General features: G+C 60.2%; 1 protein-coding gene across 1 annotated transcript in view; it reads left to right on the top strand.

Moving 5' to 3' along the window:
* The first annotated feature begins 887 nt into the window (after positions 1-887).
* Positions 888-27,786, top strand: part of FBXO42 (F-box protein 42) — a 41,090-nt gene continuing 14,191 nt past the window's right edge. The window contains exons 1-4 of the mRNA XM_035344503.1: positions 888-997; positions 12,516-12,782; positions 15,537-15,653; positions 21,486-21,620. Coding sequence (XP_035200394.1) covers positions 12,533-12,782; positions 15,537-15,653; positions 21,486-21,620 — 502 coding nt within the window. The 5' untranslated portion in view covers positions 888-997; positions 12,516-12,532. The remainder of the gene's footprint in view (positions 998-12,515; positions 12,783-15,536; positions 15,654-21,485; positions 21,621-27,786) is intronic.

A 27,786-nucleotide genomic window follows, 5' to 3' on the forward strand; every position in this document is an offset into this window, starting at 1 on the left:
GTGGAGCTGTAGAGCTGTGGGGCTGTAGTGCCATGGTGCTGTGGGGCTGTAGGGCTGTGGAGTTGTAGGGCTGTGGGGCTGTAGGGCTGTGGTGTTGTGGGGCCATGGTGCTGTGGAACTGTGGGGCTGTGGGGCTGTGGAGTTGTAGAGGTGTGGGGCTGTGGGGCTGTAGGGCTATGGTGCCATAGAACTGTAGGGCTGTGGAGCTGTAGGGCTGTGGAGCTGTAGGGCTGTGGAGCTGTAGGGCTGTGGAGCTGTAGGGCTGTGGAGCTGTAGGGCTGTGGAGCTGTAGGGCTGTGGAGCTGTAGGGCTGTGGGGCTGTGGAGCTGTAGGGCTGTGGAGCTGTAGGGCTGTGGAGCTGTAGGGCTGTGGTGCCGTGGAGCTGTAGGGCTGTGGTGCCATGGAACCGTGGGGCTGTGGAGCCATGGTGCTGTGGAGCTGTGGAGCCATGGTGCCGTGTCCCCCCAGCTGCCTCCAGCCCTTCGCAGGGCCGCTGTCCCGGCAGGCAGGCACACGTACCGGGCACCCCGCAGCCCTGTGGTGGCACCGGGCTGCCACATGGAGGGAGGGGACCCGCCACCAGCAGCACCCCGCCGTCCTGAGGCACGGGCTGCGCGGGCCCCGGCTGCCTCCGTGCTGCAGGAGGGCGGTCAGGCAGGGGGAGCCGCCCTGACACCTCCCCCCCCCGTCCCGACCTCCCCAACATGGCGGCGTCCCCCCGCCACTCCGAGCCGTGCCCGCCTATAGGGACGGCCGCGCTCCGACCTCCCCATCATGGCGCGCGCGCCCCACGTGACCCTTTCCCCCCCCTCAGCTCCCCCGTCACGTGACGCGGGGCACACCGGGGAGGGGCGGGGAGCGGCGCACGCGCAGTGCGCGCTCGGCCGCGGCCGGAGCGGCGGCTGCCGCGGCGGGGAGGGAAAATGGCGGCGGCGGCGGCGGGAGCCGTCACCGGGGCGACGCGGCGGGCCCGGCCCCGGCTGCCCTGAGGCCGCAGGTGAGACCCGGCCCCGGCCCCGGCGTCCCCGCGGGGCTCCCGGCGGTGCCCAGGAGCCCGGCGCCGCGCTGCTGGGCGGCGTCCCGTTGTCCCGGAGCCCCCCCCCCCCCCGGTGCCGCCGGGAGCGGAGCGGAGCCGGCCGTGAGGGCCCGGGGCGCGATCGTGACGGGGGGAGGAACAAAGGAGGGGGCCCGGGAGGGGCCGGGAGCGGCGGCGGAGGGGGCCGGGAGCGGGGCTGCCCGCGCTGAGGTGAGCAGGGCGAGGCTCGGAGCCTGCCTTGGGGGGGGGGGGGGGGGGGGGACCCCCAAAAAACACCTCAGGGCCGAGGCGCTGCCGCCCCCCGTGAGGGCCCCGAGCACCGCGGCTCACCCCCGGCCGTCCCCTCGCCTCCCGGCACTGCCCGGCCCCGGTTGTGCCGCAGGGCCCCGCCGGGTCCCGAGGAACGGGCAGGTCGCCGCTTCGGAGCCAGGTCCGCAGGGCAGGCGCGGACCGGGCAGCGGTGAGGGATTTGCCGTCACGTCCCCGCGTCCCCAGCCACCGTTTGTCGCCGTCACGCCACCGTTTCTCCTTCCTTTTCCTCCCGCTCGTGTTGGAGAAGGGGCAGAGCAGCGCTGCTTTCCCTCGGGCTGCGTCCCGGGGGGTTTCCCATCAGGCTGCCCCGGTGTCACTCCTTTCTCCCCGCGGGAATAAACGGCAGCGGTGAGAGCCCGCCTGGCTGTGGCGGTGACACCTGGCAGGGGGAATCTGGGACAGCTGCGCTCGGGAAGCACGCCCAGGGAGCCGTGGATGGAGGAGAAAGGAGCCGCACCTGCCGTCCTCCGGCCCCAGTGCTTAAACCTTGGCCGTGGTTACAGCGAGGAGCCCGATGTCGCCTTCCCCTCTCCCCCATCTTCTGGGTGGTTTTGTGCCTCGTAAAGGCCTCCTTGCAGCAGGGTTGCTGCTGGCACCCTGAGCAAGCAGCCGGGTGCCGCAGGGCAATCGAAACACAGCCGAGAGCCCCTCGCTGCTGCGGAGGAGCCAGGCAGGGGCAGCCATCCCTGGGCTCGGGAGAGTTCGTAAAGGTGTCCATCGAGCGCAGGGATGGAAACAGCACGTTAATTATTGACGCTCTCCTTGGTCAGGGTTTAACAGGGCAGGTCCCGTAGCCGGCCGGGCTCTCCTTGGCCCCGGCACGGGGCTGAGAGCGAGACCTGACCGCGGCCGGGACGGGCACCGGGCTGCTGCCGGGGCTGGTGCAGGAGGAGCTGCGGGTGCTGCCGCGGGGTTGGTTCCGTGCCTTTGTCACCTCTCTGGTGTCTGTGCGTGCACGCCTCTAGCAGGAGCAGGATCACGTCCCCCGGTTGGCTTCACGTGGCGAAGGTGCCTGCGCGTGTTTTCCTTCCGGTGTTCCCTGGTGGTTTGTCTGCCGGCCGGCTCCACCCAAGCAGCATTTTCTCCGTGGTGGCAGGTGAAATTGTCTGCAAAGCCCTCGGGTGCGAAAGGCACAGCGCAACAGCTCGGCGCTGGCGCAGCGTCGCAGACCTGCGCTGGTTTATTGCCATGGGTTCGTAACGGCAGCGCGCCGCTTGCCGACGGAGGGTGTCCCGGCCTGCGGGCCCTCGATGGAGTTTCCTCCCGGGCTGTTGGAGAAGCCCAGGGACGAGCCTCACCCGCGTGCCTGCGGTTAGTATAAAGGGAATGGCTCGTTGCTGGTGCTGAAGGTGGCTTGTCTTCTACCTGGGGATTTTAAGGAGCAGTGGGGATGTGCTTGGGTGCCGTTTCCTCGGTCCCAGAAAACGCAGCCAGTGTCACCGCCGTGCTCAGCGCGAGGAGCCCACCACGGCCGCTCCTGGCATGGGAGGACGTGCTTGGGGCAGGGAGGGGATGCTCTGTACCCGGGCCTTCCCAGGAGGCGATTGATTTTTAAATGCGTGTTCTCAGGGCCTCGGAGAGCCGCGGGCTGTAACGCTGCCTGCCTTGCTGCTGCCAATTCGAGCCATTTCCACAGGATGTGACTGAGCGCGGCTGCAGCAGGGTTCCCACTTTCTGTGTAAACAGAGCTGTGCGTCCGAGGGAAGTTGCTCTCCCCGTGTATTTCACCATGGCAGGCTTTACTGCACAGCGCTGCTCCGGGCTTTGCCCTTACCGGTTTCTAAGATGGAGCGCGGGTGAGCCGAAAGCTGCGGGAATCCAAGTCAAAAGCCCTCCTGAAGCTGCTGATGGCTTAGCTTGAAGGAGAGCAGGGTGACACATCTGTGTCGAAAACCGCGGCTGGAAACTTTGGTGTTGTGCAAGATGCAGAAAAGGCGGCTCTTGCCCCCGGGAGCCTGCTGTTTTGAGAGCTGCGCACGTTCTCCGGGAGCCTCGCTTGGTTCACACCGGACCGCGTTCACTTCCCATTTCTGTGGCAGTTTCTAAAATGTTTCTCTGCTAGCTGAACCTACAAAGAGATCTGTGAATTGAAGTGAAATCGTTCACCTCGCCCCCCCTTAATCCAGCCTGCGTGACGGAGCTGTGTGCCTCTGACCAGCCCAGCGTCTCCACGTGTCTCAGACCCATTCTGAAGCGCCTGTTTTACTGAGGTCTGGGCCAGGTTCGCGATAGTTTGGGGTGTGGGGGCTTTGGGGAGCGCTGGGTGAGCCGCTTGGTTTGTCTGGGGCTTGTTGCCTCGGGACCGCCGTGCCGCGGCAGCTCTCCCTCCGCTCTGCCCCGCCGAGGCCCCGAGGCGCTGGTGCTCCTGCGCTGGCTCCCGGGGTGCGGTCGCTCGCAGCGAGCTCCGGGGCCGGAGCCATGCAGAAGGAACAACTCTGCAAAGCCAAACGTCTGCAGAGAAGCTGCTCCTTCCCCACGGTCATTCCGGTCTCGTCCCAGTTGCTCCTCGTGGCGCTGTTCAACACGAAGCGAGGGCGGCATCGCCGTGGCCCTTTGGCGCCTGCACGCCGTGGGGCATCAGATCCCTGCAGCGGCGCCAGCCCAACGCCCGACGGAGAGCCGGGCAGCCGCGTCTGCGCCATTGTTGTCACGGCCGTTCTGCGGCTGGGCAGAAGGAGCTAAAATTACCCCGTCCCGTTCCTCGCGTGGCCGTCCAGCAGCCACCTTTAATCTGTCCCGCTGAATGCGCTCCCTTCCTGCGTTTGTGTTCGGGCTGCCTGTTTTTTCCCCGCCGCAGCCGGACGAGGGGAGCCTCCAGAGCCTCCTGCGGCCGAGGTGTGGGAGCAGCCGTCGCCCCTCCGCCCGCCGGGCGTGCTGCGAGCTTGGAGCAACGTCCCCAGATCCAGGGTCACTGCTGCCGCGACACGGGTTAGATTTCTGCTTTCTCTCCTCATTTTTCGTACTGCCCTCAGCAAGCTGCGTTTGCAGAGAGGTTCATGGCACGGGGTGGCCAGAGAACCCCTGCCGGGGGCGGTGCGACTCCACCTGGCAGTTGCTTCGCTTTGCAGCGCGCTGCCCGTTTGGTCTCTCAAAATAAATCCCTACCAAGAAGGACGCCGGGGTCTCAAAGACGTCTGGAAGCAGCCGCAAGCGCTCACCGACCTCACTGGCCGGGCCTTTGGGAGGTCCGTGAGGAAACCAGCCCTCGGCGTGGCGGGGCTGCGCCTTCCTGCAGCTGGCTTGGTTGCTCGCTGCGTGCGGTCGGTGGTGCTGCCGGGCTGCTCGCTGCCCCGAGCTGGGCTCGGATGTGCCCCGGGGCCCTGCCCCCGGCTCTTTGCGTTTCATGGACCTGCTGGAAGCCGCGGTGGCGAGGGGATGCGGAGCCCTCCTGCCCCGTGACAGCCCGGCCTGATGGGGCTGCCGTCGCCACCCCGCCGGCTGCTCCCCGTTTGTCCTTCCCTCGCCATCGGCTTTTCCTCCCGCAGCTCCCGAAGGATCCCTCTGGCTTTAACCGCCGCCGCTGCGTGCTGCGAGCCCCCTGCTCCCTACAAGAGGCGGTTTTATGGGGGAAGCTCGGCCCTGGCCCGCTGCCGGATCGCGGTGACGGCGAGCAGCGGAGGCGCTGCCCAGTGCCAGCTCGCAGGCTCAGGACGGTTCCACGGGCCCTGGGGCTGCCCTGCCTTCGGTCCCCTTCTGCCGTCGCCTCTCGGCAGGGTGCTGGCACCAGCTCCTCGTGCTCAGGGCCCCGTCGGCACCGCGCCTTTCTCTGCCCGCGGTGCTGCGAGGGGGCGCGGAGCTCGGTGTGGGCAGAGCGCGGCGTGCTGGCCGTTTGCCCTGCCCGTTAGCATCCTGTGCTTAAACCCCACCGGCGATGAGCGCAGGCACGTTCTGCATTGATGCACAGGAGCCCTCCTGGTGAGCGTCAAGACGAGCCCCGGAGCCGTGTGCGGGCATCTCCCTGTTCCCGTCGCCCTCTCACGCCTTGATCAGCGCAGCTCTGTGCCCACCAGCTGGCTGTCACAAACAAGAGCAGCTCTTGGTGCCCGCAGCACGGCTCCCTCAGCGCAGGTCGGGAGGTTTCTGGCCCCATCTCTCTGCGCCAGGTCCTTTTCTCCAGCACTGAGGCGAAGCAGCTGCTCCCCGGGGTGTCGCAGTCGCCGTCTCAGGGGCGGCGCGAAGCCAGGTCTGTCTGAGGGTGAAGCGGGGAGCTCGCTGGGTGCCTCGCTGCGCGGTCGGCAGCTTTCACCGCGGGCTTTGCGTTAGGAACCCAATGAGATGGCTTGAAGTGGGAGCAGGAAGGTGCAGGGCGGGCTCCTCGAGGCGGCGAGCATCTCCTGACGGCGCTGGGTGCCCCGCTACCCTGCGTGCTGACAAAACCACCGCAGCAGCGAGCTCCCGTGCGCCTGAAAGCTGCGGGCATCGACGGAAATCAAACCTTGGCCGCCGAGCCTAGGCTCACGCGTGGCTTTTTCCAGCACATCCTTTTCATGGTAGCACCACCGAGCTCATCCCTGCCTCGGCCGAGCCGTCTCAGGGCTGCTTGTCGCTTCGTTTCTCAGCCCGGCGCTCCGGTGGGAGTTGGGCTGGGAACAGCCGCTCGGGTTCATCGGTTAGGTGGGGCAGAGAAGAGGTTTTATTGAGAAAAACGACAAAATCCCGACCGCAGGGAGGAAGGAGCTGGTGGAGGCAGGCAGGAGGTCGGGAGCGGAGTCACCCGGCGCCGTTGGGTGGCTGCGCTCAGCTCTCGGCTGTGGGAGCAGTCCCCCGGAGATGCGTCTACGTGGCCTGGTTTTGCCTGAGCAAAACCTCGGACACAAACAGGCTTTGGGGCGCCTGGGGATGTAAACACAGGAGCGATGCTCCCAGGTTGTGCTTCCAGACTGACTTCACACGTTCAGATCCCGGCTGGTTGTCAGGTGCCTTTTCCCGGTGACTGGGCTGTGAATTTGCCTGAAATCTCTCCAGGTGCTGGGCAGTTCCCGTGGCTCTGTGGGGCTGAGAGGTGCCGGTGAGAGGGAAGGAGCGCTGTTACAGGCTGCCCCCAGCTCATTAAAGGACAAAGCATTATGAATTTTTATTAACTCTTACTAAGGACAAACAATTTAAGGAATTAATTTAAGGCTTGCTCTGGGATCGTTCTTCTCTGGCTCCCGTCCGGATTCGCCCTCGTTCTGAATTTCATTGTGTTTTTTTTTTGTGCTTGAAAAATTCCAGGTGAGGATGAATTCACCGCCGGGCTTGCAGGGACCCAGTAGAGGGAGTGCGTGAGCTCACGCCCGCTCTGTCCCCCTGCGGAGGTCTCCGCGGGTTCTGCACACCCGGAGCTGTTCTCGGGGCGCCACCAGCCGCAGGGGAAGCCCTCGAGCTCCCTTCGTCGTGGATGCGCCTGGGGCTTAGGACGGGGCACTTGAGCTCACTTCACAGCGTTCTGCCGTGGCAGCCGGTCTCGGTGCTCGCGCTGCCCGGTCCGGCTCTGGGGTTGTTGGTGTTCCATTAAGCTCTTGGGCCAGTTCTGATGCTTCTGGTTTCCTCCTGTTCCTCCAGCAGATTCGCGGGACCGTTCTCCCACGTACCCTGGCAGCGCGGCGCTGTTAAACCCTGCGGCTTCCTTTTGTTCTCGGGAGCCGTGCGCTAAGCGAGAAGCGTGCGGCGCCCGGGCTAGAACCCAGACGGACCTCACCATTTATCAGCCCGTGCCTTCCTCCTGTGGGAAAACCTGGCCTAGCTCTGAGCTTGGAAACCTGCGGGTGGACTTCAGGAACCCTTTATTTTCCGGGTCTGGTACGGAGGAAAAGCCGGTTTCCCGTGGCAAAGCAGAGGGAAAAGCTGTGCTCCAAACCTGCATCGCCTGGTCCGGGCGCTGGGAGGGACGGCTGGGTGCAGGTGTCCTCAGGGCCTCGCTCATTCATCCTTCAGCAGCCATGTCAGGGCCGGTGCCCGCGCAGCAGCACAGGCAGGATATTGCTCATCCGTTCGTTTCCCAGAGGCGTTTTTTTGGACTAAAATTTTTGGTTTTGTTTGTTTTTTTTTTTTCCCCTTGCTGAACGTGTCTGGCAATTGTTTTTCAAGTGAGCTGCCTCCGACTGCTGCAAGTGTCCGAGGGCCTGAAACACCCCGCGTTTCGCTGGGTTTCCCTGGAAATGTGCTTCTGCTCACGGGACAAAGCCGTATCCCCACCCCGAATCACAGCAGCTCGCTGTGCTGACACCATTTAGCAGCTGCAGCAGTGCTGGAAAAGCTTCCGCTCCTCCTCAGCCCTCCTCGCTTGCGTGCACGCCCTTCGCTTTGCTCCTGTGGACCTTTTGCTCCCCGGGAGAGGGCTGCTGACCGAGGGCAGCAGAAGGCGAGCCGGGGGGAAGCTGCCACCCAGCCCTTGGTGTGCTCCAGGGCCCTCGGAGCCTTTTCTCACCTGGGTAAGCGACGAAGCCCAAGGGGCTTTGCTGCCCCCCGAAGCGCTGCCCTGCTGGCGGGGCCGCTGCCGGGCAGGAGACGCAGTTGCAAAGTATGAGGAAGAGTCTGGAGCAGGTTGGAGGCAGTTGCAGTCTCCCGCCCCTAAATTAACCGTGTAACTCCTGATTGCCAGGAGCAATTAAGCGTTCCGCAGAGTCCCCTTCTCCTTCCAGCCCGAGCAGCCACCGGCAGGGCTGGGTCCTGTAACACACCTTTATTTTTCCCAGGTGAGAGCGCAGCTTCCACGATTGTTTGGATAGCGAGCTCTTTGTGGCATGTGAAAATGAGCATTCCCTCCTGAGTAACGTGCTGTGACTCAGAGCGATTGCACGGCTGCTTGTTTTCATTCAAGAACTTTCCCTTAGAGGATTTTTTTTTCCCAAAATCTGTTGACTTCATAGAACAGGGAAAAAAAAAAAGTCCAACTCCAGGGGTTCAGGCGCTTCTTCGACAGCCGAGCCAGTTCTGCGGGGAAGAGGAGGGAGCTCGCGATGGGAACCACCGGTGCCACCCACGCCTGGGAGCTGGGGTCCCTGGGACCCGGGAAGGCGCCTGCAGGTAGGGAAACCTTCCTGTGCCGAGGGGTTCTGCGCCAGCAGGGTCCTCGCGCCGCGACCAGCCTCCGAGAGCTGCTTACGCCTGGCAGGGTTTTGGTCTGCATTTAACGTTCCTCACCCGCTGGTTCTGCTGCGGCGGCTAATTACTTCAGCAGAATAAATAGCAGGTTCTTAAATGTATTCAGGAGGGGAGGGGAGGAATGTTGGAGGGCTCCGAGAGGAGGAAAAGAGTTATAAAATGTTTTGCCAACCAGCAGAGCAGCAGCTTTTAGGATCAGCCAGGCAAACGCGATCAGCGCTGGCAGAGCTCTGTTCCCATTGTCCTTCCAGCGTCCCTGTAGGCGGTATTTTGAGCCCTGCTTCTTCGTCGGTCAGGCTTTGGGCTAGCTGTTAAACACCAAAACATTGCTGCTGCTGGGATATAGAGGCTCTTCCCCTGGAGGGGCTGTAAGGTAACAGCCGATGCTTCGGGGCGCTGCTGTCAGCCTTCGCCGTGATCGGTCCGAGCAGAACGGGGCTGCGGGATCTGTCTTGGCAAGCCGATCGCATTGCACGCGCTTCTTGTTGAGCCACAGCTGCGTAAACCCCTCCCCGCAGCTCTCCAGGTGCCGGCGTTGCTCAGGTGGGAATTGTAGCCCGTACACCGGCTGCAGCGCGCGCAGATCGCGCCCGATGCGAGCACCCAGCGCAGGACGGGACGCGAGCCGCGAGGGGAGCACAGGAACGCTCCGCGCTGCTCTTGGGCCAGCCGATGGAAGCGCCGCCCTGCGATCTCCTCCTGCAGACCTGCTGCCGTGGGAGCCGGCTCCTGCGGTGTTGTTGTAGCCTTCCTGTTGGGGCAGGGTCGGAGCGCAGGGCTCCTGCCCTCGGTGCGCAAGGCAGCGCTCGCCCTCCGGGGCCGTTATTGGCAGCCCCCTGTTCCCCTGCCGTGTCAGCAAGATCCGCGGCCGTGGCACATCCAGCCTGAAGGGTTGTTTCGGAGCCAGCTGCCTCCTGGGAGCTGGGCTTATTCCTTGAGAAAAAGAACAGGGTGTGGGTGTCAAAGCTTGGAGGGCAGTTAGTTGCTGTGCAGGCACCTGAGGAACAGGGGTCGAGCACGGCAGGTGTGTTTGTGTGTTTATATTATGAAGTGGCCTGGTCAGGCAAGCTGTAATGAAGTCCTGGATGCTCTGTGGTCAGATTTATTCCTTTTGGGGGAACGCGGGGGAATTTCCTCGCTCTCCTCAGCACAGGCTGCCGTACCGCTGCCCTGCCAGCTCCCTGTTCACCCCGCTTCCCGCGAGTTTCCAGCGAGAGCTCCGGCACCGCGTGTGTGTGTTTAACGAGCGTCACAAGTGAGATGTCTGGGAGAGATGTGCGCAGCAGGGAGCTGTCTTGGGAGGCAAACTTAGGGACTGATTTTAATCTGCGTGGTATCCTGCACCCTGCCTGCGGGCGCGGGGTGCTGCTTTCTGTTAGCCCAGCCCCGTACGACCGTTGGCATCGATGCTGGCACGTCTGTTACCCAGGAGGGATAAAAGCCATCTCTGCAGGAGGCTCCTGAAAAGGGTTTCCATCCAGGTCTGTTTCCTTACTTTCTCCCTTAAGGAAGCCTTCCGCAGCCAGGCACCACCCTTAGACCTTCTCCTCCCTGAGGGAGGGGGACCAGGCGGAGCTCAGCGCGACTTCAGAGCTGTGCGCGAGCACCTGCAGGACCCAAAGAGCCCCAGGAGCTCTTCCTGCTGCCCCTGCCTTTCTAAAAGGGCCTCGGAGGTGCTGCCCTGCACCCCCGGCTCCTTGCACCTGGTGGCATTGCACGTGGTGGCATCCTCAGCTCGCGTCTTCTCCCGGGTCGCGGGGACGGGTCCGTGTGCCTGTGATTAACCGGTGTCCTCTGGCTCCCGAGGATCAAAATTGGGATTTAATAATTGTGCTTTTATAGCTGGGAAAAGTCCTCGTTAGGAGGGCGTTCGTTCCTGCCCCGCTCAGCTGCCGTCCTCCAGCAGGGCCTGGACGTTACGTGAGCAGTAAATAAAAGCTGTTGGGCAACACATCGGCGTAATCCTTGCTTCTCAGCCTTAACAACAGCAGGTCGGGGCAAACCTGTCGAGCTGAGGCTTACGTTCAGCGCTGTCACCTCCGGGTGCCCCGTTGACCCGGGTGTGCTTCACTTTGCTTCTCTAGCACGTCGCACGCTCGTGGGGTGCGAAGCGCCTCGGTGCCGCCTCTCCTGATGTGCTGCTCCGTGCCCCCAGGCCATGAGGCCGGCGCTGACCCCGCTGCTCCCGAGCTCCCCGGCTCGGGCACAACCCCAGCGGCCGGGGCTGGGGAGCCTCCGGCTTCCTGCAGCGCTGCCCGAGGTGGAAGTAGGCACACGTGCTTCCTGGCTGGAGATGCTTTCGCTTGGAGAAGACCCAACCCGCTGCTTTTTCATTATTTTTTTAGCGTGACTCTTTTTGTTTAGTGTTCCATTTCTTAATCTTTGGGGGTTTGTGTACTATCTGCTGTGTAACGCAGTCTGCTGACGCAGCAGCACTTGTGTCAGAGCGTTTTGGTTTCAGGCTCTCTTTGTCACAACATTGACTCTGGGAAGGATTTCTGACACCGGAGGGTTCGCAGAGCATCTGCTGGCGTGCTGACTGGAAGTTTGATTTTGACTCAGGTTCTCCTGAAGATTGACAGCCCCCAGGATTTTCTGAAGCGGCTTCACTGGGGAGGCTGACAGGAGCAGCGGGTGACGCTGCCTAGCGGGATTTCTCTGCGTGGAATCAGTTGTCACAGCCAGCTTTGGGCTTGGCGCCTCCGGGCTGCTGCTCCGCGGCTCTTCTGCTGGAGCTGTGCCCTGGGTTTGCCTGGGGCCGGGGCGGCCTGGGGCCGGGGCGGCCTGGGGCCGGGGCAGTTTGCATCACTGGAAGTCTGCTACAGCAGTGGAGGTGTCAGGAGTCATGCAGGTAACTCAGCCTCCTCCCAGCTGTACCTGCCGTGACGCTAAGGGGTGGCACGGTTCACAGCCAGCACGCTGCGAGTTGTCCGAGCTGAACTCAGGCCAGGTCTGCCTCGTTTCCCGTCGTGAGGAGCAGGTCTGCTCTCTGGGTTCGCTGCAGGTGGCCTGTGGCCTGGGGGCCTCGGGCTGTGCTGGGCGATGGGTCGGGGGGTTGGGACCTTTCGGTCCTGCACCGGCGCTGGTTCCTGGCAGACAGGGGCTGGGCTCTGCTTCGCACCACGGGTTTGGTGACGGTCCGTAAGCCGTGCCCGGTCCGTAAGCCATGCCGGTAGCCAGACCAGACGTTGGTACTCGTTAGTGTGGATTTACTTCGTGAGGTATTTCTGTCACCGTTACCGAATGCCTCGCGTGCTCTGGATGCCTGGAGCACCGATATCCCAGCCTGTCATCGGCGGTAAATCCTGGGGGGTTTCTCTTTCCTCACCTACCCCAAGCAGCCACTTGTAAGTCCCATAAGACAAAGAGGCGAACGAGGGGTGCTAGAGGGGCACTGAAGGGGAGCGGGACGGGGCTTGTCCCCCTCTAGCAGCGTGTGCTCCCTGGGAAGCCCCAGCACCAGTGGAGCAGACTTGCTGGCCAAACTGGTTTCTCAGGGAGGAGCGGCTGCGAGCTGTCCCTCGCTCCTGTCCCGCCTGGATCCCCGGGGATCCCGGTCCTGCCCCCAGCCCCGTGCCAGGGGCCGGCACCTCCTCACCCACAGCTCGGCGCTGCCAAACTCGCGGCGGTGGCGAGGGGAGGCTGTGGGGAGCGGGGCTGTCGCACGCTCTCGTTCCTGCGGCGGGTTTTCTTTTCCTTTTTGCTCTCCCTGGTGCTGTCCGCAGGCAGCGGTGGGGCTGAGAGCGGTGAGAGATGAAGAAGTGGCCTGGGAAAACGCTCCGTGGCCAGAGAGCGGCGTGACGTGCTTGCTTTCCCAGCAGAGGCGAGCCTTGCCCCGCCGATGGTGGTGGTTAGCGTTTGGCTGGGGGAGGAAAGGTGCCGAACCTTTTGTCTGCACGCTCCCAGCTCATTCCTAAGCTGCGAGCAGCTGCTTCAAAGCCTTGCAAAAACCACGGCCCTGACCTGGAGCCTACTGGTGCAGGGCTTTGTGCAGACCTCGCGTAACGTGCGCGGCTTGCAGCTGCGTTTCTGAAGCTGCTGGGTTCCGCTCGGTGACCTCGCTGTTGTGTCTCTCTCCCAGCTGTGAAGTGGAATGCCATGGCCAGCTCCTCAGACAGTGAAGATGACAGTTTCATGGCCGTGGATCCCGAAGAAGCTGTGGTCGAAGGGACGATGGAGCAAGATGACGAGCCCCACGCTGAGCTGGAGGTGGAGGAGACCAGGCACAACAGATCGATGTTGGAGCTCCCCGAAGAGGTTTTGGAGTACATCCTCTCCTTCCTTTCACCGTATCAGGAGCACAAAACTGCGGCCCTTGTCTGCAAACAGTGGTATCGGCTAATCAAAGGTACAAACAGCTGTAGTGAGAATGCGTTCTTCTAATTGTGGGAACGTGGCTTCACGTTCCAGCTGCTCTTGGCTTTGCTTTAGACTTGCCTTTAGGTTCTCCCTTTTCCCTCAGAATCCTGACTTCCGAAAAATGCCCCAGAAGCAGCTGCAGCCTCGCTTTGCTGGAGTGCTGCTCGCTTAGTGCTGCTTCCGAACGCTGCCCGTACGCTGCTCGCGAGCAGCTCCTGACCTTGCGTTCAGGCTTCCCCTCCAACACGCGCAGCAGTGCCCCGCTCCCGGCATCCCACGTCTAATGGGGCTGTAATTGTGCTTAGCTTGCATCTTGCTCAATGATTGCATTCCCAAAGCCTCTGCTTTTGGCTGGGAACAAAACCGTGCCTGGTTCTTCGAGCTCTGCTGAAGATCGGCGGCAAAGTGTGCACTGCCGCTGCATTAACGGGGATCTGCATATTCAGATTGCCTGAAAGAGTAGCCCTGAGATACAGATCCTTCGCTTTGCCTCCGTGCAGCATTAATTGTGACGCCTTATGGGGATATTTTAATGCTGGCTTCGTGTGATACGACAAAGAGCTCCGCTTGTAGCCTAGCGCAAACTCCTCCTGCCTCTCGGCTTCCAGTGCTCCTGCACCCAGCGGTGATTTCTGTTACGTTAGGCTGTTGGACACGGGAGGTCTGACTGCAGGCTTCATAAAAGCAGGCACTTTGTGGGGCAGCCCCGGTCAAATCTGTAGGAAATGAGGCAGGTCGCTGCACTTGGGTAACTTGTTTCTGCTGGGAAATGCAGGGCAGGTGTCAGGGGAGAAGTGCCGCGCTTTCTGCCGTTGGCGCTGCGTACGCTGGGCAGGTGTGTGGGGTGATGCCTCATTTGTGGCCTGCCTCGCACATGTGAAGCATTGCTGGGATTCCAAGGATTCTCTGCCTTGCCCAGAGTTTAACAGGCTGGAGGCTGAACCAAAGCGCAGCTCCTTCAGCAGTGAGCATTGCACAATTCCTTTCTGGCATAATTTTGGGCCCACGAACACGCAGTGCTCCGGTCCTGCCGGCTCAGCAGTCTGCACCTCTGCTGAAAGGTTTTCAAGTGCCCGTGGCCTTGAGTTGCTGCTTTCTCACACACGCTTGTTCCTGAAGCAGCCGTAAGAGATGCAAAGGATGCAGCTGGGGTGAGCAAGCACCCGGTGATTCACCCCAACAGAGACTGTGGGAAACGTCCTGGAGTGCAGGGCAGGGAAGAGCAGCCCAAGGCGCGCCGTGCCATCGCAGTGAGCCTGGGCGGTGAGAGGTGCTGGGCAGCCGCGGCGTTTTTGTGGTGGTTGGAGCACGAAGGGAGTGTAATCACTAACGTGTGCTCTGCGAAGCAGAGGTTACTCGAGGTAAATGCTTGATTTGCTTGCTCCCAGTTAATTTTTCCTGTTTGTCAGGATACATCTGCTCCGAAATCCTATAGTTGAGGTTACGTTTCCCGTGTGTCTCTTGGGGACCAGCTGCTTGAAGACCCAGGGCTTCATTTTTCAGAGCTTCCTGCTGTGTATCCCCGAGCGTGATTTCTTGCTGGGGGTGTTCCTGGCGCAGGGCTTGCGGTCAGCAAACTCTCGGGGAAAAATCCCAGCAGGTTCCGGCACCTCGAGTGCAGTTGCTGCCATAGCCCGGGCTGCCAGCGAGGACTGATGCAGCCCCTTCGGTGTCAGGGCACGGCGAGGCTTGCACCGGCCTGGGGGCTGGACGCTGCCGTTGGAGGTTCTGTTCGCACCCACGTGCTAGAGGTGAATGGTGTGTAGCTAAGCCAGGATCTGCCCCGCGCGCTTCCCCAAAGCTGATGTTTTGCCGCGAGTGCACGACGAGCTGCATCCTCTCCCCGCGGCTCTGAGCGCTTCGAGGCAGCAGGGCTTGTGGGTGCCATGGCCACCGAGCATCTGCTGAGCTGCGGCAGCCGTAAGGCTTCACCAGCCCCTCTTCTTCCCACAGCAAGCAGTCTCTGGCCCTTCTCTGCACAAGCAGACGCTCTCCATGCACAGGATTAACTGCGGCTCTGCGCCACAGGAGCTGGAGCCACCTCCTGTAGGCCAGGTCGACGCCCTGGCAGGCTAAGAAGGAATATTCTCACCTGACTTTTGTCACTGGCTTCTCCTCTCATGTTTCCTGTAGGTTACTGTCCAGGAGCTGCAGGCATTCTCTTAAAAGTCCGTTGTTCTGTGCTGTTGGTCCTCAGTTTGGGTGTGATTAGCCTTGTGTTGCAGCACAGTGGGCCAAAGCCCTCTCTGCGAAGACACGTCCCTAACAGATGGGATTTGTGTTTAACCACGTGCTTATAGGGACCTGAAGCGTGCTGTGTGTAGCTCCCCGGGCAGCGGGGCAGAAGCGCAGCCTCGCACACGCTGACCTAGCACAAAGGCTTGGCTTTACCAAGCACAGCTGACAAATGGCAGAGGAGTGGTGCATAAGGGCAGCGAGCGCTGGTTTGCAGAGCCCTCGGTCTTTGTTCTTTTGGACCCTCCAAATATCCACCAGCGGTTTTATAGCCCCGATACAGGGGTTGCTTTGTGATTGCCATCGTGCTGCTGCTCACCGCACACCGACCGATAAGTTGTCGCTTGCTTCGGCCTCTCCAAGCTCCTACGGAAGCTGCCAGGCGGCGTGTACACACGCTCCTCTATACGGGCGTGTGATGTGCTGTTTGGATGTGCTTGTGCAACTGTGCAGACACGGCCTGTTCTTAACATGCCTCAAATTCTGCTGACGTCTCGTCTCTCTCTAGGTGTGGCCCATCAGTGTTATCACGGCTTTATCAAAGCGGTGCAAGAAGGAAACATTCAGTGGGAGAGTCGCACTTACCCCTACCCGGGAACCCCCATCACTCAACGCTTCTCGCACAGTAAGTAGCTGCCCAGAAGGGCTCCGCTCGCCCCTCGGCAGCTCTGAGTTACCGTGGGAAGCTGCTACGAGGTGCTTGCACCGTGTTGTTCGGGGCGGAGTGGTGGCGCATGTGCCTGTTGCTGCAGCAGAGCTTTGCCTGCTCGGTGTAACGCGGCAGCTCTGCCAACACAAGCACTTCGCTCAAGAACAGGGATTCGGTCGCTGTTTGTTGTCCTAGGTTAGAAAGAGGAAATAATGGGGTTAGGAAAAGAAATCCCACCCTGTTTTCTGCAAATCGTACATGCAGAGCGCTTTACGCAGCTCCCCTTCAAGTCTGAGCCTTGTCCCCTTCAAGAGAAACCTCCAGCCCGGTGGCAGTTGCAGCCGGAGAGCGTGCCGGCCCGCTGCACGTGGGGACGTACGCTGGCTGCTCTGTGCAGCACATCGCCTCTTACGCTTGTGAGCAGCGGCCTGGAGGAGGCTGAGCGTGGTGTGCTTCACAACAAAACACCAAGGGCTGCAGATGAGAGGTAGGGAGGCAGACACGCTTGTCGTGGGTGTGATTTGCTGATAGAAGTCAGCAGTTCAGCTGACGACATTGCTCAATTCGTGGCTGAATTTTTGCCCCTGCTTCCAAGTTTCTGGAACAGAGAACGGGTTCCCGCTGAGGGAAAGAGACTTGAATAAAACTGACTTGTGGTGCAGTGGCTGTGCCAGGCACCCTACTGAAATACGGCAAAAATTCAGCCCTTGTGGCTTTGTCGCTGGGTCAGACCTCTTTGGGAGACGGTCCTCTGGGGAGCAAACTGTGTTTGTAGAGGTAAATCTGCGATGTAAGCGGTGCGGTTCCAAGGGCGAGCAGGCATAAAAGCATAAAATCATAAAACTTTCATATTCCCGAGTAATAATTTATGAAACAACCAACGCACGGTGTGCAGCCTCCTGCCCAAAAAAGGCCTAGGAGACGCTGCGGGACGTTCTGGTGGCAGCATTCTGCTCTTCAGTGTCCTCCTAAAACTCCAACAAGGCGCCACGCTTCGTCACTCATTCTGAAGCAGCAGTGTTAATGAGGCGCTGGCGTGCAGATTCCCGGGTACTTTCCCTCGGTTTGCTGCTGGTGGTGTCCGTCCTAACTGGCCCCTCTCTGAGGGGGTATCTCACGGGCAGCGTTTCCACGCCAGTGCCTCGGAGCAGCCTCCTTGTGCCTGGTGAGCTGTGAGGCTTGCAGTGAATTACCCAAAGAAGGCCCAAGCACGATGCCGGGGACTCGCTGCGTGTGCTTTCCCCTTTGCTGCTGCCCAGCAGGGGCTTCCTCGGAATGTGCTGCTCCTGCTGCGTGCTCCAGACGGAGTTGTTTCACCAGAGCCTCCCAGCCTCTGATCTCCTTTAGCCTCCGTGACACCGTCCCGGCTCCGCTCAGCCCTTGGTCACTCCAGAAGCATTATTAATGCACGTGGCGTGCAGGAAGCTCATCTGGATTAACTCGTTTGCTGGTTTAAAATTAATTATTTTTGAACCGTTCTCCAGATCTGCGGTATCTGCTTTCCCTGCAGCAAAGCCGCGTGTGTTTGTGGGTGGATTCCAATATCAGAGCCTGGAGGAAGGTCTGATCAAAGCTGGGCTGGGCCGAGATTCCTTTCGGAGCGAGAGGTTAGAACCGAGGCAACAAATCACGAATCACAACGCAAAGAGAATCTGACAAACTGATCTCCAGTACTGACAGGCGGTGAGGCGAGCTAAGAGCGGGAGGTCTGGGAGGGGGGAGTGAGGGAGGGCTCGCAATCCATTTTTTAGGGGTGACTCGCCAGGTTTCATGGGAAGACGTCATCTGCCGGGTATGAGCCCTTTGAAGTCAACGGGCAGCGGTAGCATCGAAGGCTTGGCTAGGGCTGTCTCTTTTTTTCAAGATTTATTCGGAACATCTCAGAAGGGCTGATTTGGAGCCAATATTTACCATGACGAGTGAGAATTTTGAACAGAGGTCATTGCCTGCTATAAATTCTGAGAAACGTAATTGAAGAACTGTTGGATAAGGAATAACTAATGTGCGATACCGTTGGGTTATGGGGAGGAAGCATTCGTCGGGGCCTTTGATCGGCCGGCGCGTTTGGCTGATAACAGGCGTTACGGATGGGCTGGAGGGTTTCTGAAGGATTTAACCGGAGCTGCACAGCGCTGAGCAGTTACCAGCAATGCTGCTCTCGGAGATTTAAGCAGAGGGGCTTAGTGGAAGATGTACCCCATGCGTAGGTTTCTGAGATGGAGACCAGGTGGGTGTCTGGAGGTGGGAGGCTGGCAGTAGTCAGCTAATTGTCGTCTTCAGCCCCAACTACGGGCCCGCAGAGATCATACCAGGGCAGTGACTCATGCAGCTAAATAACTGGCTGCGCTCGGAAAGTGATGTCAAAAGGTGGAGGAATGCAGAAAAGGAAAGGCAGCAAAGGAATGTCGGCCGTTGAGCCAGAAATATTGATCCTTTGATGGAGGAGTTGGTTCTGCGGTGACTAATTGGAACCGAAATGTTTCCGTACGGTCTGGGGAGCACGGCACCAACGCGATGACTAATTAAAGCAAATTTACCCTGAGAGACCAGGGAAAAGCTGGGAAGATGTTTGTTTTACAGGACGGGCCGCTCCCCAGCCAGAGCAAGGGGACGGAGCAGCCAGAGCTTTTGTTACCTCCCGGCTTTGCTAAATGTATCGCTGCCTTCCGAGCCCCTGGTCTGACTGCAGCGGGGAAACTGTAGAGAAGAGGGGGGTAGGAGCAGGATTTCTACACACACACACGCCCCACGCAGAGGTGGAAGGCAGTTGCAGAGCTGAACTTCCCGAGGTCCGGAGCATTCTGATCGTGCCGCAACTTGCGGCGCAGTTGGCGTAAACAGCGGTGCCAGCCAGCGGGCGCGGGCCCTTTCATCCGCAGCCCTGCCTCCCGGCGCCACGCTCACGCTGCCTCCCGTGTGCCAAGCGGGCTGGGCACGGCCGGCTTCTCCCCGCGCGCCTGGAAGCGAAGGGGCCGTAAGGCTGGGGTCGCGTTCGGAGGAGGCGGGGAGCTCTTCTGCACCGTCTCATGGCGCTGGTGGCTGCGTTGGTGGCGCCGCACCCCCTGCCCTGAGCCGAAGCTGAGGAAGCGCGGGAGCTGCTTCGGGCTGGCACCGTCAGTAGCTGGCGGGGCCGTGTGGTGGGGCACTTCTGGAGCCGTGACGGCTCGACAGCGGTTAGCAGCAAAGCTGCGGCGCTGTTTTCAGCTGGGAGCCGTGCAGCAATGGGAGCTCAGCGGCCAGCTGACTTTTCCCCTCTCTCTGATGGGGAATCGGACCTCTGACCTTGACTCCCATACGTACAGGCTCCTTTATTTGATGTTCTCGACGTTTCAAAAGTCAGTGCCCTCTAACTATCACAAAGGGCGTGTGTTTCGCATTCCGGTTTCCCTTCCCAGGTACAGCCCATTGATCTTTATTTTGGTTAGCTCACGCTCCGGGTGAAAAATCTCTGATGCTTTGTTCGTGGCTGTTGTGCAGCACAGAGGGAAAACAGGAATGTGTTCAAAATAAGCTGCCTTTGCAGTCTGTTTGCGTATCGGTGTCTTCAAACATCAGAGGTATTTATTCGTTTAATTTCCAGTTACAAAAGCATCCCACCTCTGCAATACTGAAACTCTGGGCCACGCTGAATTCTACTGGACCTTAAGTCCTTAAAAAAGAAAATAAAAATCCATCCCAGGGTTTCAGCTCCTCCTTGCTTTCCACCCAACAAAGAGCTGAAAGCACCGCGGATGCACATCTTCCTCCCCGGGTTTGTTCTGCACCCTGAAAGGCTGCTGTCAAACCGGCGCGTTCGCTTGTGCTTGCGTTAATTACTTCTTCTCAAACTGATCTGCCTCCCCTGGCTCCAGAAGCTCTGAATGGCTTGCTAAGAAGCAGGAAGGCAAAGTTTAAATTATTTTGGTCTAGGATTAAAATACATGCCGTGCCGGCGTCGTGGTGCCTGCCTGGCTGGCCGGCTTTGTAAATCCAAACAGGAGAGGAATGCTGCCACCTCCCCTCAAAATAACAAATGAGCTGCGCTGTGTGTGAAAGCCGGAGCTGCCACGGCTTTGCGTGGGGAGGAGGAAAGAGGCTCTCGAACTGTCACGATGAGGTAGTGATCAGGTTTCGGAGCAGCAAGCTCTCAAGAAATGCTGAGCAGAACCCCCAGAAGCACGGCGTTGCTTTGCACGGGCTGTGAATTGCACGCGCTGCCTGGTACCCTCAGGTACCCTCAGGTACCCGCACAGCCTGCGAGGGGTCGCACCGCGCACAAATGGTACCAGGACTAGGCCTGGGGGGCGGGCGAGGCTACAGAAACGCTTTTGCTCATTACTCCCGGTCCCGCTCGTTATTCCTTCCTCGTTATTCCCGGTTCTGCTCCCCGGCAGACGTGCTGGGGGGTCGTGCAAACCTCCTCCGCCAGTTTGGGCGCCAAGGCAGGGCAGCTGGCATCCCCCTCCAGGTACCTCCTGGAGCCCGCGCGGTTACCGCGCCACTATTGACGTTGCCCAACGTATCCCCCACCCCGAAGGCAGCTCCGCAGGTACTCTGCGTGGCGTGGGCGTGCATCGTGCAGCTGGGCGAGATGCGGTTTGAGATGAGGCCTTCAGCTGCAGGTAAGGACCCCGTGTGGATGCGCACGCGGGGTTGCTGGGTGGTCCCGCGCTGCCCTCGCGCGTCCCCCTCATCTGAACACCACCCGGCAGGTGGGCGCCCAGGTCGGGCGCTGCTTCCCTGCCATAGCAGGGCTTGTGCTGAGCGACCGCAGGGAGGGTTTCGTGTTTTGGGACCGTCCCCGTGTGTGCTGCCGAGTTTGTGGTGCCTGGGGGCTGTTAAATGTGCCCCGGGAGATGCTGTGGCAGAGCAGCTCCCTGCCAGGTGGATCGGGCTTCAGCAGCAAACTCGTCCTTCCTGCCAAAGCTGTGCGCTTGCCTTGCCAGAGCTCTGCAGGAAAAGAGGGGAGACTTTTTGAGAAGACCCAAGAATTGAGACTCTCAGGCTATGCCAGGTCAAGGGAGGACTGAATTTCTAGAAGCAGACTGCAGCCGAGCCCTGTACCTGTTGCTATCGCCCCTCTTTTCAGCCCAGAGGACTGGCAGCTTACAACGCCTGTGCCGAAATCTCCCGTGGAGATTTAATCCTTGCAAACTTAGAGTCAGCGTGGTCGTCAGAGCCACCGCCGAAGGACGAGCTCCTTCCTGCGCCGCCGTCCTGCCCCGTGTGCTCTGCACGAGGTGTCCCCCGGGGTGGGCTTTGGCCAAAGGCTCTCTCTTCCCTAAGTATCTCTGAGGGGTTGTCGGGTTTTGTGTTCCCTCCCCGCTCCCTTCGTGCTGCCTGCTCCTGGCCCCTAAGAAGCCAAGGGGATGCTCGTGCGAGATGCCTGTGTTCAGGGGCACTTCTTGGTGGTGAGATGAGAAGAAATGCTGTCAGCTTTAGGAAAAGAAAAAGCCGCCAGGCGCAGGTGTGCAGGGCTGTCACTTAGCAAACTCTGGCAGCCCTACAAGCGATGTGAAATGGCTTAGAAAAGGTAAGCGTGCTGAAAGCGTTAATCGTGGCTAATCTAATTAACTGCAAGCTTCTCAGGCAGCTTTCTCTGCACTGCCAGGAGCAGGTCTGCTCGAGGGGATAATCGTCTCAGAGGGTTCTTGCAGGAGGTTTGCACTGCCCGGGGATGCTCCTGAGCTAGCCCTGGGTTTGGGCTGCTGTAGCCTGATGGCTTTTCTCCTGTCTGCATCCCCGGTCCGGGGAGGGGAGAAAATCTTTTTCACCCATCCCACGGAGACGGGAGAAGGACCAACTAATGGTGGCTTTCCTTTCCCCTAGGTGCGTGTTACTATGACGCCAACCAGTCGATGTACGTGTTCGGAGGCTGCACGCAGAGCAGCTGCAACGCTGCCTTCAACGACCTCTGGAGACTCGACCTCAACAGCAAGGAGTGGATCCGGCCCCTGGCATCAGGTGAGGGGCAGCGCCCGGCCGCCTTCCCTCGCCCTTCTCCAGCTGCCGGGCTGCCAAAGCCCTGGTCGGACCTTCCCTGCAGGGCTGAGCGGCCCCGGTCTGTGTTTCCCCGCGTGTTTTATCATTGAATGGCTTTCAGGTCCCGTCCTTTCTGGACGGTCTGTGTGTCCTCGTGCCCGCAGCAGCGTGCTGTGAGGCAGGCTGCGCTGATCCTGGTTTTCCTCTTTGGAGGAGGCGCGCGGTGCTGGTTCATGCTGCGTGGGGTGAGTGACGCTTAACTGCCGTCACTTGGGCTGTGCCCGTAAGCGGTGGTGTCCCAAAGCCGAGATTTCTGAGGATCTTTGGTAGCTGCCACTGAGGTATTTTGAGGAGGGGATGAGACGTGCCCATGCTGGCTACCCACAGCAACCAGGAAAGCGTGGGAAAACAGGTACGTTCCTGCAGCCCTGCTCGGAGCGGAGCAGGGAAGTGCCACAGATGATTTCCCACACGGGCTTTGAACTCCACATGTCACACACGTCGCGTGTTTTTCATATATTGCTGAATTGGACTAACGTAACTGTGACAAAAGCAGAAGAATTGGGGGAAGCTCTGCGGGGGGGAGTATAAAACCAGCCATTTTGGCAAAAGCTTTACATGTAACGAGGAGAGGGAAGAACAAAAGGAAAAGGAGCTCAGCACCCATCAGGCGTTCCTTGCTGAGTTGTCTGCTTGGGTGCAGACTCCCTCTGCCCCTGCTTCACGTGCTGTAAGTATTGGGCCTCCAGTGCTGGAGATTACTGGGTCGTTGTTTCCAGATGGGTTTTCCTGTCTAACTTTTTTTTACTGTGAAGTGCTGTGGAATCAAGCTGTCCTGCGTACTGGTGTGACTCGCGAGCTGGTCAGACGGAACTCGTTACTGCACAGCTCGGTGCTGGGGACGAGGTGTTGGTGGGATAGAAGTCTACGCAGGCTTTAAACGTTTCAGTTTGGTTTTTGAGTCTGCACGTCCAGCGTATTGTGGCTGCGGGTGAGAACTAAGCAGGCTCGGGCTTAGAATGGAGGAAGAAAATAAACCACGGTGCACGCTTGTGGAAACCGGCTCTCGCTCTTCCTCCTTCCGTGCCGTAGCGCTCGCCTGCTCCTCTCCCTCTGCTCAGGGTGGAGGAGAGGCCGTGGGTAGCATAAACAGGATACTGGGCTGTGCAGACCTCTGGTCTGCCCCGGGACGACTGCTCTTGCAGCCCAGCGAGTTCTTCCGTCGGATTGAATGCGGGGCACGACTCGCAGTTAGCGCTTGCACCGCGTTAATGAACCCAGCCGCCGGCACCCAGCTCTGCGTCTCAGTCACCCCGTCGGTATTTCACCAAGCAGAATTCCCACTGCCTTACTAACAAATAGCGCCGTGAAAAGAACAAGTCCTGTGGGAATATGTGTCAGAGCTAAGTCCCATGGGAAGATCCCCCGAGGAAATATTTCTGCATGCTGTCATGAGCGCATGGAGCAAGATCAGATCGCAACTGAAACTTGAGGCAGTCTCACCGAACAGAGCGCTCTTGTTCCTCGGTCTCCAGAGAAGATGAGTCACCGCGCTTGTGCCGGTGGTGGTTTCTTGCACATCGCTCCTTTTCGGTGCCCTCACCGGAGTGTTGGCACCCGCTGCCTGGGAAAGAATAGTGGCTGGAGGGGGCAAAAGCAGAGAGCTTTGAAACTTGGAGTCAGATGTAAATAACGCAGGAGGGATCTTAAAAGAAGAGCTGACGTTGATTGATTAACGCCTGCTCCAGCACGGGGTGTGTGCGCGAGCTAATTGCTGGTGGAGGCTGAGCAGGAATTCCCAGCCCTCTGCTGCAGGTCGCGGGCTCTGCGCTCCGTGGGGCAGGTCCGTCCCCGGGGTGCGACGGTGGCTTCTCCGCCAGGCCACTGCTGGCTGGGAGAGGTGTCGTGGTGCACGGTGACCTGTGCCCTTAACCAGGGTGTCCCGGAGCAGGAGCGTGGCGCCGGGGCTGTGCTAAAGGCCTTGGACCCTGCCCGGGGCCGTGGCTCCGGTGAGCTGGAGCAGCTTCGTCCCTGCCCCTCTTGGGGCTTTGCCAGGAGAAAGCCGCTGCTGTTGTTGTTGTTGTTCTCCATACCTGCTGTTTTCGTTTGGGTTTTCTTACTTGCGGGCATCAGGTGAAATGACATCAGAGCTGGGTAATTCTTCCCCACCGTGAGCTGCTGCACTGAACCCAGGAGTAAATGTTTAGCCTTCAAAGAAATAATTGGCCCATGTTTCTTTAGTCTCAGAGACGGAGGAGGGAGGTAATTGCTTCAAAAAAAACTAATTTTTGAGGTTTCAAAGTGCTTTGTGCTTAGATCTAAAACAATGGCATTGACTTCTTCCTTATGAGACTGGAGCAGAACAAGAGAGTTAATGCCCAGCCTTTGTGCAGCGCTCCTTGCTGCTGGGGTGTAACGCTTCCCAAAGGCGGGTGGGCAGCAGCGGCTCTATTTTAGGGACGTGAGCGGGAATGCCTCTAAACTCTTCTCCCTCGAGCTCTTCTGGCCACTCGCAGTTGCTTTCCACCTCCTTCGCTCCCACACGCAGATCCTGCTGGAGCAGGAGGGAGCGTGGGGAGGGATAACGGGTGGCCTCGATACGTGGGAGCCCTGCAGGGGAGTTATCTGTGGAGGCAGGCACGCGGGGGTGCGCGGAGGCAGCGCTCGGTGCGGTGTGCGTGGATGTGGGGCGAGGCCGGCCGCAGCCCGAGGGCCGTGCGTGTGCCTCTCGAGGGCAAGAAACGTGCAGCAGGGGCTGCCCGGCCACGGAGGAGAGGTGCTCGTGCGCCCTCAGCGCCTGCTGCCGGGATGTGAAATTCGTCATTGCCGGCTGCAGAGGAGTTGGAGCGTGCCCAGGATCTCGCGGCGTTTCCTACCTAGGGCTGCGGCACCGTCTCGCGCTGACCCCGTGAGTGCTCGACGGCAGCCACAGCGTCCTCCTCGGCTCGGGGGCCCCCCAGGCAGGTGCTGTTCTCCGTGAGCGCTTTCCTCCAGCGTCCGGGGTGCTTTCTTTGCCTTTACTTGCGTCGTTAATCCAGGCTCCTCTTTGATTTTTGGCCCCTCTGTGCAGAGGCGAACCTGATGGAGGGCTGGAGGTGGTTTAAGCTGGGGTTTGTTTATCCAGCTGGAGGCAAGCGTTAGTCTCAGCTCCTCTGTAGCTCAAGCCACAGCACGCTGCTCTCGCAGCAAGGGCATGGGCAAGATGGCTTTGGTGTCGATAGTCCTCTGGTGCTCCCTGAAAACGAGTTCTTGTGCAGCTGAAACAGCCGTGGAAGAAACCAAAAGCTGCTTAAAATGGAGACTTGGCACCCCTGGCGCAATGGGTCAGCGCAGGGGCGGCGCGGACTCCTGCGGTGAGGGCTTTGGCACAGGGCTGCTGGCACCTGGAGGGGGCCAACCCAGGGCTCAGCCCCGCGCTGGCGGCAGGGGAGGCTTGCCCTGTTCCCTTGCAGGTCTTGCTTGGGATCCCTTCCACCTCTGTGCTGCAAGATCCGTGAGGCAGCTCCTGGAAGAGGCTGCCTCAGCCACCAGCGCTGACCCAGGCCCTTCAGCGTCATCGTCCCCTCGGCGTTCCGTGTTGGTGTCATCCTCGGGCTGCTGTGGGTAATTTGCAGGCAGAATGGAGGCCGTATCCCTGGGCAGCTGTCTTCCTGGCTTGCCCGTGCTATTGCAGGCTCCTGAAGCAACTGTGTGTTCCTGCAGCCTTCCTCCCTTCCTGTGTTTGTTGGGCTGTGCTCCTCAGGAGCCTGCGCTTGGCCTCTGCCGGAGCCGTGCACCGAGCTGGGAAGTACCTTTCTCAAGCCAAGAGCTTTGCCTGTGCTCCAGGGGCTAACTGGGCAGAGGTGGAAAGCTTTTTTTTTTAATCAGGGTCTTGAACTGTGCTTATAAAGTAGGGAATGACAACACAAAGACCAGGTCCTCGCAGGGACGGGAGTGCTAGCCAAAATCACAAAGTCTGCATCCTCCCTGCCGGGTCTCCATTACCACCCTGAGCCGAGCACCATCCTCTCCTTTGCTGCCATCGTCCCCACAGCTGCAGGAGAGGACTCACAGTGCCCACCCTCGCCCAAGGAGTTTTCCCAACCTCTGCTATCGGAGCAGCTCCGCAGACCCGCGGCTCGGCTCTTCCTGTTTGCTGCACGGAGCCTTGCCATGCAGCAGCCCGCGTCCGCCCTTCCGGCAGGAGGGCAGAGCTGCCCAGCGCTCGTTTCCTGGCGCTTTTGTCTCCGCGCAGCCTTAGCTTTTGCTGGGGAGATGGGAGCACTTCTCATCTCTCTCAAGATTCCGGACTTCAAACAGGCTGGAAGGCGATGCCCGTCGGGTAGACGCCCCCATCCCCTCCGCTCGTTTTCAGACATCGGCAGCGCCAGGGCGCAGCGACTGCTCCATCCTCCCTGCCTCTTGCTGCTGCAGCCCGGACGAGCGGGCAGCTTCAGCACCGAGTCTGTACTGAAAGCATCTGGGGTGGCCTTGCTGTGACGCAGTAAGTGTGCAGAAACCTCTCCCGCATCTCTTGTTCCAGCCCTGCTCTCTCCCCAGGCCCCGCTCCGTACCACCCCAGCGCTGCCGGTTTCTGGCCCGTGTCTCGAGGCAGAGTTTGGAGCTGGGGTTTCCCCTCGTGAGCTGAGGGGAAGGGGCCTTTGATGGTGTTGTGTCAACAGAAGGAGCAGACGAAAGGAGGTAGGAGAGACTGCTGTCACCTGTCCAAGGAGGCCGTATCAGATGTGGTCCGGGTGCGGTGGGAGGCTTTCTTGGCTGCAGCATGAGAGCACCAGGAGCCCGCCCGCTGCGTGCAGCGCAAACACAGCGCTCTGCCCTTGACGAGGCTGTCCAAAAACCTTGCCCCGAGCAGAAAGCCCTTTTTTTTGTAATCTCCTTTTGGAAAACAGCTGCAAGTTTTCAAAACAGTTGGTAAAGTTTCATAACGCCGGTGCTGATACGGGGCGAGCTTCCTTTTTCGGGGCCTCCTGGGTGCTTCGTGGAGCTGAGCGGAGGCTCCTGGCCCCCGCGGCGATGGCCTGGGCCCTCCCGGGACGGGGGCGCAGGGAGGTGGTGCAGCCAAAAGCCAGCAGGGACGGCGGGAGCAGCCCTCTGAACCTTCCATCACTCGGGGCTGCGGGCCGGGCCGAGGGATGCGTGGCACTGCTGAAGAACAGCCAGGTGTCTGAACAGTCTCACGCCTGGATGGGCTGAGAAGCCGCCGTGTCCGAGGATCTCCCGGGATCGTGCGGACGTTGAGTCGCTGTCCTTGCCTGCGCTGCGTCTTTGTTTCTGTAGCGGTCCCTGCTGGGGCTTGTTCCTGAAATACTCTGCTCTGACCCTGTATTGCGGTGCTCCCGTTCCCGTTGCAGGACGCCTTGCCTTGAACGCCGCGAACGATCTAAGGCCTGTCCTTGCTTTGGCAACAAAGAAAGGGAGGGCAACACCCTGATCTGGGCAGTGCCTCGCGGCCCGTGCACTGCTGCTGGTCCCAACAGCAGAACGTGGCCTGTGAGGTGCCCCTGAGCACAGCGCACACCTTGCCACGGGTGCAAGGAAGGAAACGCAGAGAGGCAATCTTTGAAAATAAACTTCCAAAACTTAGCCCGACTTGCTTCCATTTACAGCCAGGTACCCTTGAGGGGAAGGCTGCGAAATGACCGTTGTGTACATGAAGGCCCTGAGCAGCTGCGTGCTGGTGCAGGAGTGGAGTCAGGCAGGGGAGATCCCAAGCATCTGCTCATCCCCGTGGAGCACAGGGCTGGGTTTCAGTCAGTTCATTCATCGAGATGTCAGACGTGGAGGGCCCGGGGCTCCCCGCAGGCTGGATGGAGCCCCCAGGCCCCTCCAACTCCACCCGCGGGGCAGCGAGGCCACTCCCGATGCCCTGGGAGCCGCGCGGTGCCGCGAGGACAGCCGGGCCTGGGGGTCTGCCATTCCCTCCCTCGGTCCTTCCTTGTATTCAGGTGCTTATCTTTTATCTCGGGGAGCACTCGCTCGTTTTTTCCCCAGAAGCACAGGCCAGAAACGAGCCCCCTCTGAGGGCGTTGTCAGCGCGGGTCTGGCGTAAAGGCTTGAAGAACAGTTTGTTGCTTTAACCTCGTCGGGTTCTGAGAGACGAGGTCCCCGGGCGCAGATCGCTCCAGACATCAGCGGAGGAATTTTTCCC

Source organism: Oxyura jamaicensis, chromosome 21 (assembly GCF_011077185.1).
Source record: "Oxyura jamaicensis isolate SHBP4307 breed ruddy duck chromosome 21, BPBGC_Ojam_1.0, whole genome shotgun sequence".
NCBI classification, from domain to species: Eukaryota; Metazoa; Chordata; class Aves; order Anseriformes; family Anatidae; genus Oxyura; species Oxyura jamaicensis.